The sequence below is a fragment of the Symphalangus syndactylus genome, chromosome 7 (genome assembly GCF_028878055.3).
Source record: "Symphalangus syndactylus isolate Jambi chromosome 7, NHGRI_mSymSyn1-v2.1_pri, whole genome shotgun sequence".
NCBI lineage: Eukaryota > Metazoa > Chordata > Mammalia > Primates > Hylobatidae > Symphalangus > Symphalangus syndactylus.
The window spans coordinates 101,778,190-101,795,256 of NC_072429.2; the positions used below are offsets into that span (position 1 = coordinate 101,778,190).

Below are 17,067 nucleotides of genomic sequence, written 5' to 3' on the forward strand. Positions count from 1 at the left end.
GCATATACATTTGTCAAAAACTCATCAAACTCTTATAATGGGTGCATTTAATTCTATATAAATTATATTTTAATAAAGTTGATTTTATAGAAAAAACAGGGGAAGTGAGGGAAGCTAACCAACTATAATCCAGGTGCTTGATGTTATCTCATTTAATCCTCACAGTAGTTTTTGTTGAAGAATATTCAGCAAATATCTTCTGAGATTCTACCACGCTGGTCTCTGTGCCAGGTACTGAGGATAAAGCGGTGAGCAAAAACTATCATGATTTCCACTTACCCTCCTGGGCAGTTTATTTGAAAGACAGATACTAGTAAAAAGTGCTCCCTCACCCCCAGAGAAATACTGCAAAGAAGGTGCTATGAGAGCATATAATACATTCATCCTTAGCATATAATATATGCTGTCATATGATATATGACGAGACACATACTATATAATATACCTTGTATAATAGATAAGATGCTTTATGTGCCCCAGATTCTTTGTAACTACTACCCCTCTAATGGGGTTTCTCTAACTGCTAAGTGAGTTAATACACGTGAAGTGTTTTGACTGGTGCTAGTAGATAGGAAGTGCCCAGTAAGTGTTGGCTGCTATGAACATTTGACAGTTCTAATTGTCTAATACTGCAGGGGTACACCTATACTAACTCAGGGAACACTGGAGTAGGACTACATATTGGGGAAGAGATGATAAGTTTGACTAGAAGCGTTGGGTTTTAGCTGCTTTTGAGACATTCAAGTGGAAAATGTCTTGTAGTCAGATGTGGATACTGGTTGAGTACAACTCTAGATGCTGCAGAGGGCCCTGGGCTGGAGACATACATTTCAGAAAGTGTCCAGCATCTAAACTAGAATTGCCTAAAGTGTAGAGATCATCATCAAGAAAGGTGCTATACACACACATTCACACACACACACACACACACACACAGAAAGAGAAGAAGGACATAGACCTGGATCAGAGCCTTGAGATCATTTAATCAGGGTACCTTTTTGATCATCATCTCCTCTGTTTAGCATATGATTTGCTACATTTAGGCCTGACTTCCTTCGTATTCAAGATAAAATAAAGGGAAATAATTATGAGTAAAAACAAGCAGTGAAGAAAGTGGTGTCAGGTTCTTGGCGAGTTGATAACAAATGGCCAACAATTTTGACAATTTGTTTCCTTGTTTCCTTGCAGCTAAGAGAAAAAGGGAAATATGTTTAGCAACATGGATTCCATTTTCTGATGAGTAAAGACATACATATTCATCTGCAAAGATAAATTTTGTTTGAAACTAAACTTAAATTGTTCTTGAATTTCAAGGATAATTTTTTTTTTTTCTTTTTTTTTTGAGATGAAGTCTTGGTCTGTCACCCAGGCTGGGATGCAGTGGCTCCATCTTGGCTCACTGCAACCTCTGCCTCCAGCGTTCAAGTGATTCTCTTGCTTCAGCCTCCCGAGTAGCTGGGATTACAGGCGCATGCCACAGTGCCCGGCTAATTTTTTGGATTTTTAGTAAAGACATGGTTTTGTCATGTTGGGCAGGCAGGTCTTGAACTCTTGATCTCAGGTGATCTGCCTGCCTCATCCTCCCAACGTGTTGGGATTACAGGCGTGAGCCACTGTGCCTGGCCTCAAGGAGAAATTTTTTTACCTGAATTGTGTAAGTGATAAATTGAGAGTGGACATTGTTTAAAAATGGAAAAAACAGATTTTGCAAAATACTGATGATGTTACTGTCATAGGAAATTGTTACATTCCTCCTTAGGTACTTAAGTAGCTTGTCTTTCCTGTTAGGCTCTTACTTAGAGTTAGTTTGCTTTGACGAGGGGTAGAAGAACTGAGGCCATGGCTTTCCCTGAAGTACAGATAGGTTCTTTATCAAACCCTCTTTTTTATATTTTTGACTTTATTCACCCTTGACATAAAAGACAAAGGCTTACTTAGGAACCTGCAACTCTACCAATTTTTAATTTTTACTGTAAAGTGTTTTCTGGAAGACTAAAAAACACTTTTTTTTTTTTTTTTTTTTTGAGACGGAGTCTTGCTCTGTCTCCCAGGCGGGAGTGCAATGGCGCGATCTCGGCTCACTGCAAGCTCCGCCTCCCGGGTTCATGCCATTCTCCTGCCTCAGCCTCCCGAGTAGCTGGGACTACAGGCGCCCGCCAACACGTCCGGCTAATTTTTTGTATTTTTAGTAGAGATGGGGTTTCACTGTGTTAGCCAGGATGGTCTCGATCTCCTGACCTCGTGATCCGCCCGCCTCGGCCTCCCAAAGTGCTGGGATTACAGGCTTGAGCCACCGCGCCCGGCCTAAAAAACACTTTTTAAAAACATGATTTTTTTTTTGCCTTTGTTTTATCTCTAAATCAGACTTTTTGATTGGTTCCATCATTGTTATATTTGAATTTGAATTTTATTTATTAATTCAACAGGCATTTATTAAGTCCCTGCTATTGCCAGGAATTTAGTGTATTCCGGCTCTCAGGGTTTCACAGAGAAGAAGATATGATTCTAGCTCTTCAGGATTTCTCAGTAAGGTGGAGAGGAAAATATGTTATAAAAATGAGGGAGAATATGATGAGTGCGTAGTAGGGGCATTTATAAAGTATAAGTAAGCAAAGGATATTTCTCATCTGGAATATGGGGGAGAGTCTTGGGAGGTAGGATGGGGTGGGGCAGCAGCTAATACAGTCACCCCCAGGAAGGGCGGCTGCATGGAAAGGGGAAGGTCTAGGTACATTATTTTATTCATACTTTCCCACAGCTGGGTGAAGAGATGTGTCGTATCCCCACTTTACAGATGAGGAAACTAGTAAGGGGGTAGAGTCAGAGTTTTAACTGTTGCAGGACTCCAAAGTTTGTGTTCCTTCCGTCATGATCTGGCAGGTCCATCGAATCTCTAGTATCTGATCTCTAGTCTCAAAATGTACTTTGAGTCTCAAATTTTGTGTGTGTGTCCTTTCGTTTGGAGGAATCGTTGTTCCTTCTAGAAGGTAGGATGGTTTTGGATGCTGGGTGATGCTGCTTTAGAAATTGTGATGATCCTGGATGAAGGGAACAAGGAAAGGAAGCTTGGATCCTTTTATCAGAATTCACTGGACGAACAGGGTGCTCTGAGCCTGGAACCAAATGTAGGGTGAAGGTGTTGAAGCTTACATGTGGATTTCTCTTCAAATAGGAGAGCCCAGCTGCACCAGAGCACAGAATATTCTTTTCTCTTAGTGTGACACAATAGAGAGAACATGGCCTTTAGAGTCAAACACAACTAAATTTGAACCACATCTGCCAGTCGTGCAACCTTGGGTAAACTACTAACCTCTCTGTGTATTATTGCCTATCTCATGGGTTGTAGTGAGAATGGAATAAAATGATGTATGAGAAGTGAAAAGCACAACGTCAGACTTAGAAGGCACCTTTTCCTTCCTTTCCTCCTCATCTTCCAACACCTAGGCTCTAGGGAGGTCTCAGTTAAAAGCTAGAATTACGAGCACAGTGGCTCACACTTGTAATCTCAACACTTTGGGAGGCTAAGGCAGGAGGATTGCTTGAGGCTGGGAGTTTGAGACCAACCTGAACAACATATCAAGACTCCATCTCTACAAAAACTAAATTTTTTAAAGCTAAATTAGAGAACTTCTATAATATTTTTAGACTATAGTTTTGATCAGAATTTATGATGACATTATTTCCTTTCATCCTAATAAAAGCTCAGTGAAGTAGATAGGGCAGGTATTATTTATAGATGAGAAATGGGGTCCTCTTTGCTATTCCTTGAAATCCTTTGGAAGCCTGTTAGAAGAAAAGATTTTCTGGAACTCTAAGTAGTATGATAGTGACATCTACTGTAATAGCTCATATTATTACAATCTTTGAGGAAGCTGCAGTTTAGATAATTTAGCACTATCATCAGGAAGAATTTAACAGTTGATTTTATTACCTGCCATTTTTGGGGGAGAGGAGGTATAAAAATGTATCATTTGATATACTAACAGAAAGCCACTTGCATAAAATTATTATAATGAAATCTCAATTTTCCAGAAACCACGATCACTTAGAAGATCTGGATTACTAAAAGAGATTTAAAGATGCTACTAGATTTTCTAATAACTGAAAATGTTAAAGTTCAAGATAGTTTATGCTAAAAAAGCTAGATTTGCTAAGTGCAAGAGTATTAACTGGAAGAAACCAGTGATAGGTGGTGATGTGATCCAGGTGTTGCAAAGAACAGAGACAGGATGACAAGAAGGCAGGAGATAGGTCCACAAGATTTCAGCAGGGATTTATTTTTAAAAGCAACTTCTTGAGATAAGTTCTGGAGTTGGTACAGGTTTAGCCTGAGCTCCCACGCTTGCAACATTATGCAGTTAGCTTGTTGAACATATTGACCCCCCAAATACTTTTTTAAATTTATTTTTAAAAAATAAAAATAATTAAAAAAAAATAGAGACAGGGTCTCGCTATGTTGACCAGGCTGATCTTGAACTCCAGAGCTCAAGTGATCCTCCTGCCTCAGGATCCAAAAATACTTTTAAATAAATCCCAAACTCTAAAAGCATTGTCTGCAATGTATTATACTTGGTCATAAGAAGATATAAACAGACTAGTAAGCATTTCTACTAGGTGTAAAACAAAAAGGTTGTACTTTGAGGATTAATTTGGTATCTAGATTGTTCTCTGAATATCCATTTTAAAGTTCACTAAAATTTTATTTTAATAAATATGCCATGCAATGTTATATTTTAACTTGTAAATTAAATACATTCTTGTAAAAATTTTAAAAATATTTAGTTTTGAAGTATTTCAGATATACAGAAAAATGTTAAATATTGCCAATTAACGTCATCCATGCAGATTTAGCAAGTATTAACATCTTGCTCTATTTGCCTGATTTTTTAAATGAAATCTTACATACAAAACTAAAGCTCCTTTCTCCTATGCATATTTTAGTATTTTCTGTAAGTATATATAACTCTGAACAATATATACTATTATGTGTTTTTCAGTTGTGGAAATAGAAACTCTTACTCTGCTGGCAGGAACTTAAGTTGGTAGGGGCCTTGGAGAACAATTTGGCAATACCCAAAAGAGTTGGCAGTGGTTTGTGTCAGTTGTCTCATGCTGCACAACAAACTACCCCAAACTTAGTGGCTTAAAACAGTGATTTCTTATTTCTCCTAATTCTGTGAGTTGCTGGGGTAGTCCCTCTGCTTGTTTTGCCTGGACTCATTGATGCAGCTGCATTCAGCTGGGAGACTGGCTGGGCTGGAGGGCTCAGAATGGCCTCAGTCACATGTCTGGTGGTTCATGCTGGTTGTTGGTTCTCTACATGTGGCCTTATCACTTGCAGTAGGCTAGACTGGCTTCCTTATGTGGTAGTCTGAGGGCAGTGGTCCAAGATGCAAGGCCTCTTGAGGTCTGAGCCCTGAACTCGCATAGTGTGGCTTCCATGCGTTTTGTTGGTCAAACCAAGTCACAAGGCCAGCTCCACCTTTTGATGGAAGGAGTGGCAAAGTCACACTGCATAGGAGCATGGAAAGACATGTCGCCTCCATCTTTGAAGACATATCCTGTAATTCAGCTATTTTACTTTTATCTATCCCAGAGAAAATCTTTCACAGATAGAGAGACATGTACACATTGTTCACAGCAGAATTATTTATAATAGCAAAAAAGTAAAAACAATTTAAGTCATTCCAGGAAGGAGCAGATAATAAATTTTAGTTTATTCATATAATGGAATACCATATATCAATTAAAATTAATGATCACTGGATGATTCTAAAAATAGGTTGAATGAAAAAATCAGATTGGAAAAGAATATGGTAGTATAATAGCCTTAAAGTTCAATATTTGAAGTTTCTTGGGTAGGCTAATGAAGATTTTGCTTTTGCTTCTGTTTTGAAATCAAAACTTATCTTTGAATGGCCTCATTAGAGCATGGTGCTCATGAGTAGCTTCCATCCTTGGATGGCCAGTTAAGCTGTGCTGTTCTCTGACCAGACTGGCTGTCACTAAAAAGCTTGTGTTTAGCTTGTTGGCCATTTGGGAAAGTGTAGCACTTTCATTTGCGAAGGTGTAGGTAGAACTGATAAAGGTTTAACTTCATCAGTAATGTTAGAAAAGTCCACATACAGTACAGTTTCTTTTTTAAAATTTTTTTTCTAGAATATAGTTTCTTAACATTCATTTAATACCACCGTCTACATCTGTACCGGGTTTAACCTCCATTTCTTATCTGTAAATGGGAAGCATGATATTTACCTCATAGAGGTGTTGGGAAAATGAATTGAGATAATAATGCATTTAGAGCAGTACCTTTTATATGGTAGATCCTCTATAAACAGTAGTTAGAAAAATTAACAAGTATATAGGATGGCATCTATGTTAAGTTCACTTTCAATGGTATTATAGTGAGTAGGTAGCATTGATTACCTACTCATAGGTATTTTAAGTAGGTACTTTAATTAAATTTTAGGACTACTGTAATTATGAAAGTCCGTTATGATTAACTATAATACTTTACATTTTAAAGGAAATTTACATTTATAAACTCTTTTCACATTAATTATCTGATTTTGTTCTCAGGACAACTTTGTAAGATAGTTATGCTCAATTTAGAGACATTGAATATTAGTTTCAGGAGAGGTTAAATAAGCAGTGTTAGCAGAAAGCTTATGTTGGTTCTCATGAAGGCAGATTAAAATGGAAATAATGATACCATAATACTTTGATTTTTATCATTTGTGTTTATGTGCTTTACCTACCTAGATTCTGAATAGATTTGTCTCTGTACTTTTTTCCCCCTTCTGTGTGTGTGGGAAGGGGAAGGAGGAGGAGGAGGAAAAGAGATTATAGAAGCGGGTTAGGTGAATCTTAATGGGACTCTTTGGAAAGGGAGATCTGCAGCCTGCCTCTCAGATCCAAAAATTTTATATTAACGCCACCCTCTCAGCTCCCTATATTTTAAAATAGGCAAGCAGATTGGCAAGATTTTTTTTTTTTTTTTTTTTTGCAGATTTGTAAATGTTCGATGGCAACTAAGTCTATGCGTCAAAGATTTGAGGAGATTTCTCTAGGTTGACTATGGATTAGAATTAACCACCAAATTTACTAGCCATGTAGGATTTGCTAAGCCAATGTGACAAATTTATTTGGTGACTTCTGTTTATAAATGCATTGATTCAATTAAATTCTTTCTCCAAGATAAAATGCTTTGTTTTTTTTTCTTTTTTTAAATTTCCTATTTTGGTTGTATGCTTTAAAAGTTTGAGATAGGTTGGGTGTGGTGGATCACTTGAGGCCAGGAGTTTAAGACCAGCCTGGCCAACATGGCAAAAACCTGTCTTTACTAAAAATACAAAAATTAGCTGGGCGTGATGGCGCATGGCTGTAATCCCAGCTACTCAGGAGGCTGAGGAACAAAAATTGCTTGAACCCGGGAGGCGGAGGTTGCAGTGAGCTGAGACTGTACCACTGTACTCCAGCCTGGGCGACAGAGTGAGACACTGTCTCAAAAAAAAAAAAAAAAAAAAAGTTTAGGATAAACCTATACATTTGTAACTCTCCAGCTTTGTTGGTTGAAGGAAACTATTGGTGGCTGGTATTTGGGGTAATCTCACTTCTTGGCTAACTCCCATTAAGGATGTTTTATAATGAAAAAAACTAAGTACTTCACATATTAGGTTTTTATCACCTCACTTTCCTAGTATCATAAATAAATCATTTTTTCACCATTTGTATAGATTTACTTCGAGGTAGGTAAATTTCACTTTGCTTGAGATCCTATGCCAATATTAGATTAGTTTTGAAACAGGTTATGTGTTATAACTTCTCCTATGATTCTGAAACACTTTAGAAACAAATGATTTTAAATGTATTTTTTTGTTTGTTTTACATTTCAGAATCTCTCTTGATTTTTGAGGAAATAGCAAGTAACAAACATGACTGAGTTCTGGCTTATATCTGCTCCTGGGGAGAAAACCTGTCAGCAAACATGGGAGAAATTGCATGCGGCAACTTCAAAGAACAATAATCTTGCTGTCACTTCCAAGTTCAATATTCCTGACTTAAAGGTGAAGCTGCATTGTGCAAAATTGCATATGAGTTCATCATCCAGGGGAGGGCCAGTTCTCTCTTTTAGTGGAAATGAGATACCCAGGTTCCTTCCAAAGAAAACCTCCTCTCCAGCCGTTGGCATGATTTAAAATGTGTCTTTGAAATTTTAGAAGTAAACTACCAAATTGAAATAATGTCTCTCTACTTAGGCTTTTTGTGCTCTTCTAAATTGCAATGAAAAATCTTATGAAAATGTTTGATGTGTTACATTCACAAATACGATTTTCAGAAATTAAAACTCTTAGTAATATATATTTTTAAATATCATAGTGAAGTTTTTGTTAGTAAATTTATATTATGCTGATTCTTACATTGTAAATGTGTTACCATGGCACCTACTTAATCATACTTGGCAAATCTAACCCAGTTATTTAATCTGATTAGTCTATGTAAGATTCACTCTATCAAAGATCAGTCATCTAGCAGCCTCAAAGTGAAGCAGGTGTCCAGTAATCAGTTGATGGAACATTTGTAAAGAATGGAAAAGATCACGATACTGACATTTTGCTGGTTAACTGAATGAGGGAGTCGTAGGCAGCATTCATTTAATAAATATTTAAAATGACTGATTCATGATGGGGCATGGTGGCTCACACCTGTAAACCCAGCACTTTGGGAGGCTGAGGCGGGCGGATCACCTGAGGTCAGGAGTTTGAGACCAGCATGGCCAACATGGTGAAACCCAGTCTCTACTAAAAATACAAAAATTAGCCAGGTGTGTTGGTGGGCACCTGTAATCCTAGCTACTTGGGAGACTGAGGCAAGAGAATCGCTTGAATCTGGGAGGCGGAGGTTGCAGTGAGCCAAGATCATACCACTGCACTCCAGCCTGGGTGACAGAGCAAGACTCCGTCTCAAAAATATAAATAATAAGTACAATAAAATGACCGATTTTTAATATTTTTGGAGTTACGGATACCTTGAGACAAGACGTTTCCTCCAAAACGTACTCACTTACGCACAGTTTTGCATGCAAATTTAATTACAGACCCTCTAGTGCACATCCGTGGACCTCCTACTTAAGAGCCTGTGTTGTAAACTAAGACTTCAAATGATCCAGTGTCGTTGAATGGTACAAGCACAGACCTGTCTTTGAGGAGTCTTCAAGTCTTAAGTGGTGCTTGTGCCCGTGAATTAAAGGATTATCTTGCACACATAAATAGCTTGGAAATGTCTGGCAAACATCTTTTAACTATACTTACACGTTATGAAATAAAATAGGGAGAATTTAAGATTCGTGAGAACTTTAAGTCAAGATGTATCATCGTGTTTTTTTTTTAAAAAGGATGCCACCTAAATAACAGAATATATTTTTTCTTTTAGGTTGGCACGTTGGATGTCTTGGTTGGCTTGTCAGATGAACTGGCTAAACTGGATGCATTTGTAGAAGGGTAATGTACTTACATGCATGGAGTAGAGCAAAATGGGAGACACTGTTATCAGGCTTCGTGGACATTGGGTTTATTATCACATGTATACTCTGCTTATTGGAATGCTTTCAGAAAACGACTTTTTCCCCTTTGTATATCAATTTTATGAAGGTACAATTTACGTAAAATGCACCTGTTTGAAATATGAAAATGCTGATTCTCTTTTTACTATCTTTAATGGGATATAGTTTACATGCCATGCATTTCACCTATTTCAGGTGTACAGTTCAGTGATTCTTAGTGTATTCAGACTTGTGTAACCATTGCCACAATCAGTTTTAAATATTTCGTCATCCTCTATTCCTGTTCCCATTAGCAGTCACTTACTGTCCCCACCACCCACAAATTGTTCTGCCACTATAGATTTGCTTGGTCTGGACATTTCTTGTAAATGGAATACAATACATGGTCTTTTGTGACTGTCTTCTTTTGCTTAGCATAATGTTTTGAAGTTTATCCAAGCTGTTGCATGTATCAGTATTTCATTTCTTTTTATTACTAACTAATATTCCACTATATATGTATACACACATATCACATTAATCCATTCATCAGTTGATGGGCTTTTATTTTATTTCCACTTTTTGGCTTATAAGAATAATGCTGCTGTGCATATTTGTGTACAAGTTTGTGTTCTTAAATGTTTTCATTTTTCTTGGGTACGTACCTAAGAGTGGAATTTCTGGGTCATATGGTAACTCTATGCTTCGCTTTTTGAGGAACTGACAAACTGTTCCCCAGAGTGGCTGCACCGTGTGATATTCCCGCCAGCAGTGTATGAAGATTCTCATTTCTCTACTTCCTTGCCAGCACTTATTATTATTTTTATTATTTGTCTTTTTGATTATAGCCATCCCAGGGGGTATGAGATAATGTCTCTTTTTTTTTTTTTTTTTTTTTTTTGAGATGAAGTCTCGCTCTGTCACCCAGGCTGGAGTGCAGTGGCGCGACCTCGGCTCACTGCCACCTCCACCTCCTGGGTTCAAGCAATTCTCCTCCCTCAGCCTCCTGAGTTGCTGGGATTACAGGCGCCCGCCACCACGCCCAGCTAATTTTTTTGTGTGTTTTTAGTAGAGATGGGATTTCACCATGTTGGTCAGGCTGTTCTCAAACCCCTTGACCTCATGATCCACCCACCTTGGCCTCCCAGAGTGCTGGGATTACAGGCGTGAGCCACCGCGCCCAGCTGGTAATATCTCATTTTTAAAAATTTGCGTTTCCCTGTTGGCTGATGTGATGTGTTGAGTATCTTTTCATGTGTTTTTTTTGCCATTTGTTTTTCTTCCTTGGAGAAATGTCTGTTCAGATCCTTTGCCCATTTTTAATTGGCTAGCCTTTTTATTATTGAATTGTGGGAGTTCTTTATACAGAATATGCATGATATAAATCCCCTATCAGATATAACTTGCAAATATTTTCTCCTGTTCTGTGAGTTGTCTTCATTTTCTTTTTTTTTTCTTGAGACAGAGTCTCGCTCTGTTGCCCAGGCTGGAATGCAGTGGGAAGATCTCGGCTCACTGCAGCCTCCGCCTCCTGGGTTCTAACGATTCTCCTGCCTCAGCCTCCTGAGTAGCTGAGATTACAGGTCCCTGCCACAATGCACAGCTAATTTTTGTATTTTTAATAGAGATGGGGTTTCACCATGTTGGACAGGCTGGTCTCTAACTCTTGACATGATGTACATGCCTCAGCCTCCCAAAGTGCTGGGATTACAGGCGTGAGCCACCGTGCCTGGCCATGTCTTCATTTTCTTGATTGTATCTGTGAAGCACAAAAGTTTTAAATTTTGATAAAGTCCAATTTATTTTTTTCCTTTGTTGCTTGTGTTTTTGGCATCGTATCTAAGACACCATTGTCTAATCCAGGGTTGTAGCATTTTTTGTCTATGTTTTCTTCTAAGAGATTTATAGTTTTGGCTTTCACATTGAGGTCTTTGATTCATTTTGAGTTAAGTTTTATGTATGTTGTGAGGTAAGGGTCCAACTTGATTCTTTCAGATGTGAATATCTGGTTGTCCCAGCACGATTTGTTGAAAAGACTGTTTTTTCCCCTTTGAATTGTCCTGGTACCCTTACTGAAAATCAATTGAACATAAATATGAGGGTTTATTTCTGGACTCTCAGTTCTGTTTCATTGATCTATGTTTCTCTCCTATGCCAGTACCACATTGTCTTGATTATTGTAACTTTGTAGTAAGTTTTAAAATCAGAAAGTGTGAATTCTTTGACTTTTTTTTTTTTTTCAAGATTGGCCATTCTGGGTTCTTTGTATTTTTGTATGAATTTTAGGATCACAGTGTCAAATTTCTGCAAATAAGTCAGCTGGAATTTTGATGAGGATAGTGTTGAATCTATGTATCAGTTTGGGGAGTAGTATCATCCTAATATTATTGTCTTTATCCATGAACATGGGATGTTACTCCATTTATTTGAAGATGGTTGTGCTTTTGTCTTCAAAATTCAGTTGGAAGAGTTTTTCTAAATTGCAGTTTTTATTACTTTTGAAATTCAGGTACATGTGTATTTGAACTGAAAATGGTTATAGGCTCTTGGATAACTGCATTTTGATTAGTTGGCAGAATCAGTCTACAGTTCCTTCAACTCTGGGGATACAAAGATTTTATTTTAGAGTTTAGGTACACAGGTGTAATTTGTAAAGTACAGAATTTGGAGACTCTCAGAAATCTATATTTGACTGAAGCTTTAAGGGAATAATAGCCTTGGATAGAATGGAATTTTTTCTTGAAATCTGTACAGAAGATTTTCTCATTTCTGCTGTTAAAATGCTTTTCTGAATTGATAGAACCACCTCAAAGTGACACTGTGGCAATAGAGGCTGAGGTCAGGGTTACAGAGAGAGAGAGAGAGAGATCTTTTAACATAACACCATGTAGTGAGGAAGTAAACAGATGTAAGGATGTATTGATGTTCTTTAATATTGGAGTCAAGAAGGCCACTTAGCAGACAGTTTCACTGTACGTTAGTTAAGAGATAGTAAAAGCTCAGTTGGGACCAGACACCTGGCTATTAGAATGGAAAGAGAAGATGAAAGGAAAATCAATTTTTAGGATTATAATTCCATATGTTCATATAGAGCAAATGATTATTATGAATTATTATAAATATAGTGAAAATAAGTATGATGCACTCAAAGCACTAACTGATGGAAAGAATAGTCTCTTGGTTCCTTGCTTACACATTTTTTTTTCTTTTTTTTTATTAATTTTTTTGCACACAAAACAATAAACATTTTCTAAAAATACATACAAACAAAAAGATGCGTATCAAACATATTAGGAAGGTTGCACATGGGAAGACGGGGAATAGAAATGGGGAGTGGGAATTAAAGAGAATGAATGAGAGAGGGACTTTGTATGGATTAATCATAATAACTCAATCCTCTATTTGACAAAGAAGAAGGAGAAGGAAGAGGAAGAAAAAGAAACTGGGATAAAGGATCAGAAAGGGAGGAAAATAGAAAAAATTAGAGTATGACTCCAGGGTAGACCTGTTTTGTTGTCGCTGGGTTGGTTGGTTGGTTTGTCTGTTGTATTTTTCATATGTTTCGCCATGTTGGCCAGGCTGGTCTCGAACTCCTAGCCTGAAGTGATCAACCCGCCTCGGCCTCCCAGAGCGGGGACTACAGGCGTGAGCCACCACGTCCAGCCCCCACATTGCTTGTGGCTTCCGTGGTAGACCTCCCGGACGGGGCGGTCGGGCAGAGGCACTCCTCACTTCCCAGACGATGGGTGGCCGGGCAGAGGCGCTCCTCACTTCCCAGATGATGGGTGGCCGGGCAGAGGCGCTCCTCACTTCCCAGACGATGGGTGGCCGGGCAGAGGGGCTCCTCACTTCCCAGACGGGGCAGCGGGGCAGAGGCGCTCCTCACTTCCCAGATGGGGCAGCTGGGCAGAGGCGCTCCTCACTTCCCAGACGATGGGTGGCCGGGCAGAGGCGCTTCTCACTTCCCAGACGATGGGTGGCCGGGCAGAGGCGCGCCTAACTTCCCAGACGGAGCAGCCGGGCAGAGACGCTCCCCACCTCCCAGACGGGGCGGCGGCCGGGCAGGGGCTGCAATCCCAGCACCCTGGGAGGCCAAGGCAGGCGGCTGGGAGGCGGAGGCTGCAGCGAGCCAAGACCACGCCACCGCACTCCAGCCCGGGCAACACGGAGCACCGAGTGAGCGAGACTCCGTCTGCAGTCCCAGCACCTCGGGAGGCCGAGGCGGGCAGAGCACTCCGGGTCAGGAGCTGCAGACCAGCCTGGCCAACATGGCGAAACCGCGCCTCCAGCCAAAGGAGAAAAAGCAGGCAGCGGTGGTGGCCCGCGCCGTCAATCCCAGGCAGCCCGCAGGCCGGGGCAGGAGAATCACGGGAGTCGGAGGCAGGGGGTCTGCAGTGAGCCGAGTAGATTCCAGCCTGGGCCACAGAGAAAGAAAGAAAGAAAGGAGGGAGGGAGGGAGGGAGGAAGGAAGGAAGGAGGCTGCTTACACATTTTTAATTAAGAAAAAAATGGGCCGGGCACGGTGGCTCACGCCTATAATCCCAGCACTTTGGGAGGCTGAGGTGGGCAGATCATGAGGTCAGGACATCGAGACCATCCTGGCTAACACAGTGAAACCCCATCTCTACTAAAAATACAAAAAATTAGCCAGACGTGGTGGTGGGCGCCTGTGGTCCCAGCTACTCGGGAGGCTGAGGCAGGAGAATGGTGTGAACTCGGGAGGCGGAGCTTGCAGTGAGCCGAGATAGCGCCACTACACTGCAGCCTGGTTGACAGAGCGACTCCGTCTCAAAAAAAAAAAAAAAAAAATGTGAGGGAACTTTTTTTTTTAGTTGTCATGCCTGGAGTGAGTCTTCCCTGAGGTCTCATCTACCTCATTACAGTTACAAGTTATGACAACCAAAGAGACACTGAGAAAGGAGGTCCCCGAGAATATAATTATTAACATTTATTTGTACCCTTATTAGTCACCTTGATGGCTTTATAGTTCTTTATCTTTAAATTGTTAATGGGATGTCCTGAATATAATTTAAAATTTGCTCAGATTTTACATTTTATTTATTTTTTTTTTAGAGACAGGGTCTTGGCGTCACCCAGGCTAGAGTGCAGTGGTGCAGTCATAGCTCATTGCATCCTCAAATTCCTGGGCTCAAGCAGTCCTTTTACCTCAGTTTCCCGAGTAGCTAGGACTATAGGCTTGCACCACCACACCCAGCTAATTTTTTTATTTTTATTTTTGTGGACATGGGGTCTTGCTATGTTGCCCAGGCTGGTCTCAAACTTTTGGCCTCAAGTGATCCTCCAACCTCAGCCTCCCAAAGTGCTGAGATTTCAGGCATGAGTCACTGTGCCTAGCCAGCTCAGATTTTTTTAGGGAAGGAATCTGAAAAGTATTAAGGACAAATGTAGTTAGTTTGATGAGTAGAATTTAAAGTTACCTATGCAATGTGTCAGCTGTTCTTTTCTGCATTGTTCAACAAGCACATCTTCTTCAGTCCTCCTGAAAGATACGAGGAATTTAAAAATGATGTTGTTGTTAGACTTTGGTAGTATTGACAGATGATAGCTTAATGACTTAAATGCTCCAAATGTTAAAGGCCAAATATTGTAGAATATGGTATATGTGGTAAATCATAGTTTATACTTTCTTAAAAATGTAATCATTAGAGCAGATATTTTCGAGGTGACATTGTGTACATTGATGCAGATCCTCTTGTAAATAGGCATAGGGAGATCTTGAAGTTCTGGGTTATGCGACGTTAAGTTTATAAATTTGACACCAGATGATTCTACACTCTGAAGTACTTCTATGGGTAAACATGCAACATTTTAGAATGTTCATAGCAAATGGTTCTGTCTACAAGATGCTTGCCAAAGTTTATGAGAATGATTTGTCCCTTTTGAAGGAATGGGTGAATTTTGGAGACATAGGCAAGTATATGTATAAACCTCAAGTTAAACATGTTGAAGACTTAGGACTTACATCATTATTTCTGAAATTGTTCTGATTTTTAGGTTTGAGACCACTCAGCATAGGATTGTCATTTAAATTTAGCTCTTCTGTCACCTTTCCTGGCTCATATTGGCTCTTGTTTAAACTGTTAACAAGCCAGGCTTGTGGCTCACACCTGTAATCCCTCCTGCTTGAGGAGCCAAGGCAAGAGGAAAGCTTGAGCCCAGATGTTCAAAGCTGCAATGCACTATGATTGCACCACTGCACTCCAACATGGGCAATAGAGTGAGACTCTCTCTTAAAAAAAAAAATGTGCACACACACAATTTTTTTTTAAGGAAAAAAAAACCGTTACAGGAATTTCTTAATTTGTCTTCCAGTTTCCCCTCCTAGCTGTTGAGCATGTAGTCATCAGAATACTTGTCTTGAGCCCTGTTTCGACTGTGTTACGTCCCTGTCTAGAGTGTGGCTTCAGAGGCTGTGTATCTGCAATCTGGCATCCCACTTTCCTAGCCTAAGCTCCCCTACTTCTCAGCCTGCTGCTCCCATCAGTCTGGACTTCTCACCATTCTCTGGATGCCTACTGCTTTTCCACCTCTTATCATGACTCATAATATGCCCCATGGCAACAATATGCTTTCTTCCCATGTAATCATCCTTGTAAAACCATTTCTATCCTTCATCGCCCTACTCATGAGCCTTTGGGCTTTTTTGATTGCATAGCTGCAAGTGATCCCTTTTTCCTTTCTCTCTCTCTCTCTGCAACCTGGCAATCTCAGCTGGCACTGACCTCAGATTGTTTTATATTTAGTAATTTATATATTTTTGTATCTTTCCAATGAGATTTTAAGCAATGTGTGAAGGTAGTGATTTTGTCTTGTATGATTGTGAATCCCACCCAGGGCCTAGAGGCAGACATGGAATAAGGAAGAGAACGCTGGACAACGTGTTTCTAGTCACAGCTCTGCCATTAACTGGTCTCGTGACTTTGAATAAGCCACTTATTCTTTTATACCGCAGTGTCTTATAAATGAAAGAATTGACAAGGTCATATATAGGTGCCTTGGTTTATGTTGGTGCAAAAGTAATGGAGTTTTTGCCATTTTTTTTTTTCCTAAAGTAATGGCCAGAACCACAGTTATTTTGCCCCAACCTAATAGTTTTGGCATTATGGCTTCCTCCATAGCATAGCTCCTTGTAAATAGTAGATGCTCAATAAACAGTTAATGAATTAATAATGTAGGACTTAGTTTTTCATCATGACTATTGCTTACGTTGTCTTGCCTGTCAGGTCTCTTTCTTCCTAAGGGAAAGCACAGTGTCTTGCATGTCATAGGAACTTAGTGAATGCTAGTTCTCAGCCTCCTTCTTTGTTCTCAGTCCTTGAATTGTCTAGTTTCTTGGCATATAAATATATGGCTATTTACAGACTCTTTCTCACTAGCTTCCCATGACTTTCTTTCTAGACTAGGAGACACATTGCATGTAGTCTCCTTAAAACTCTACAGTTACTCTGTTGATTTTTGCACGTAACAAAATCTTGGTCCATTTTATCCTTAAAACATTATAAGGT

At 39.6% G+C, this 17,067-nt stretch overlaps 1 protein-coding gene across 2 annotated transcripts in view; it reads left to right on the plus strand.

Moving 5' to 3' along the window:
* Positions 1-17,067, plus strand: part of ATP6V1C1 (ATPase H+ transporting V1 subunit C1) — a 91,865-nt gene that overhangs the window by 54,206 nt on the left and 20,592 nt on the right. For both annotated transcript variants that reach the window (XM_055286953.2, XM_055286952.2), the window contains exons 2-3: positions 7,896-8,066; positions 9,433-9,500. In XM_055286953.2, coding sequence (XP_055142928.1) covers positions 7,935-8,066; positions 9,433-9,500 — 200 coding nt within the window. In that variant the 5' untranslated portion in view covers positions 7,896-7,934. The remainder of the gene's footprint in view (positions 1-7,895; positions 8,067-9,432; positions 9,501-17,067) is intronic.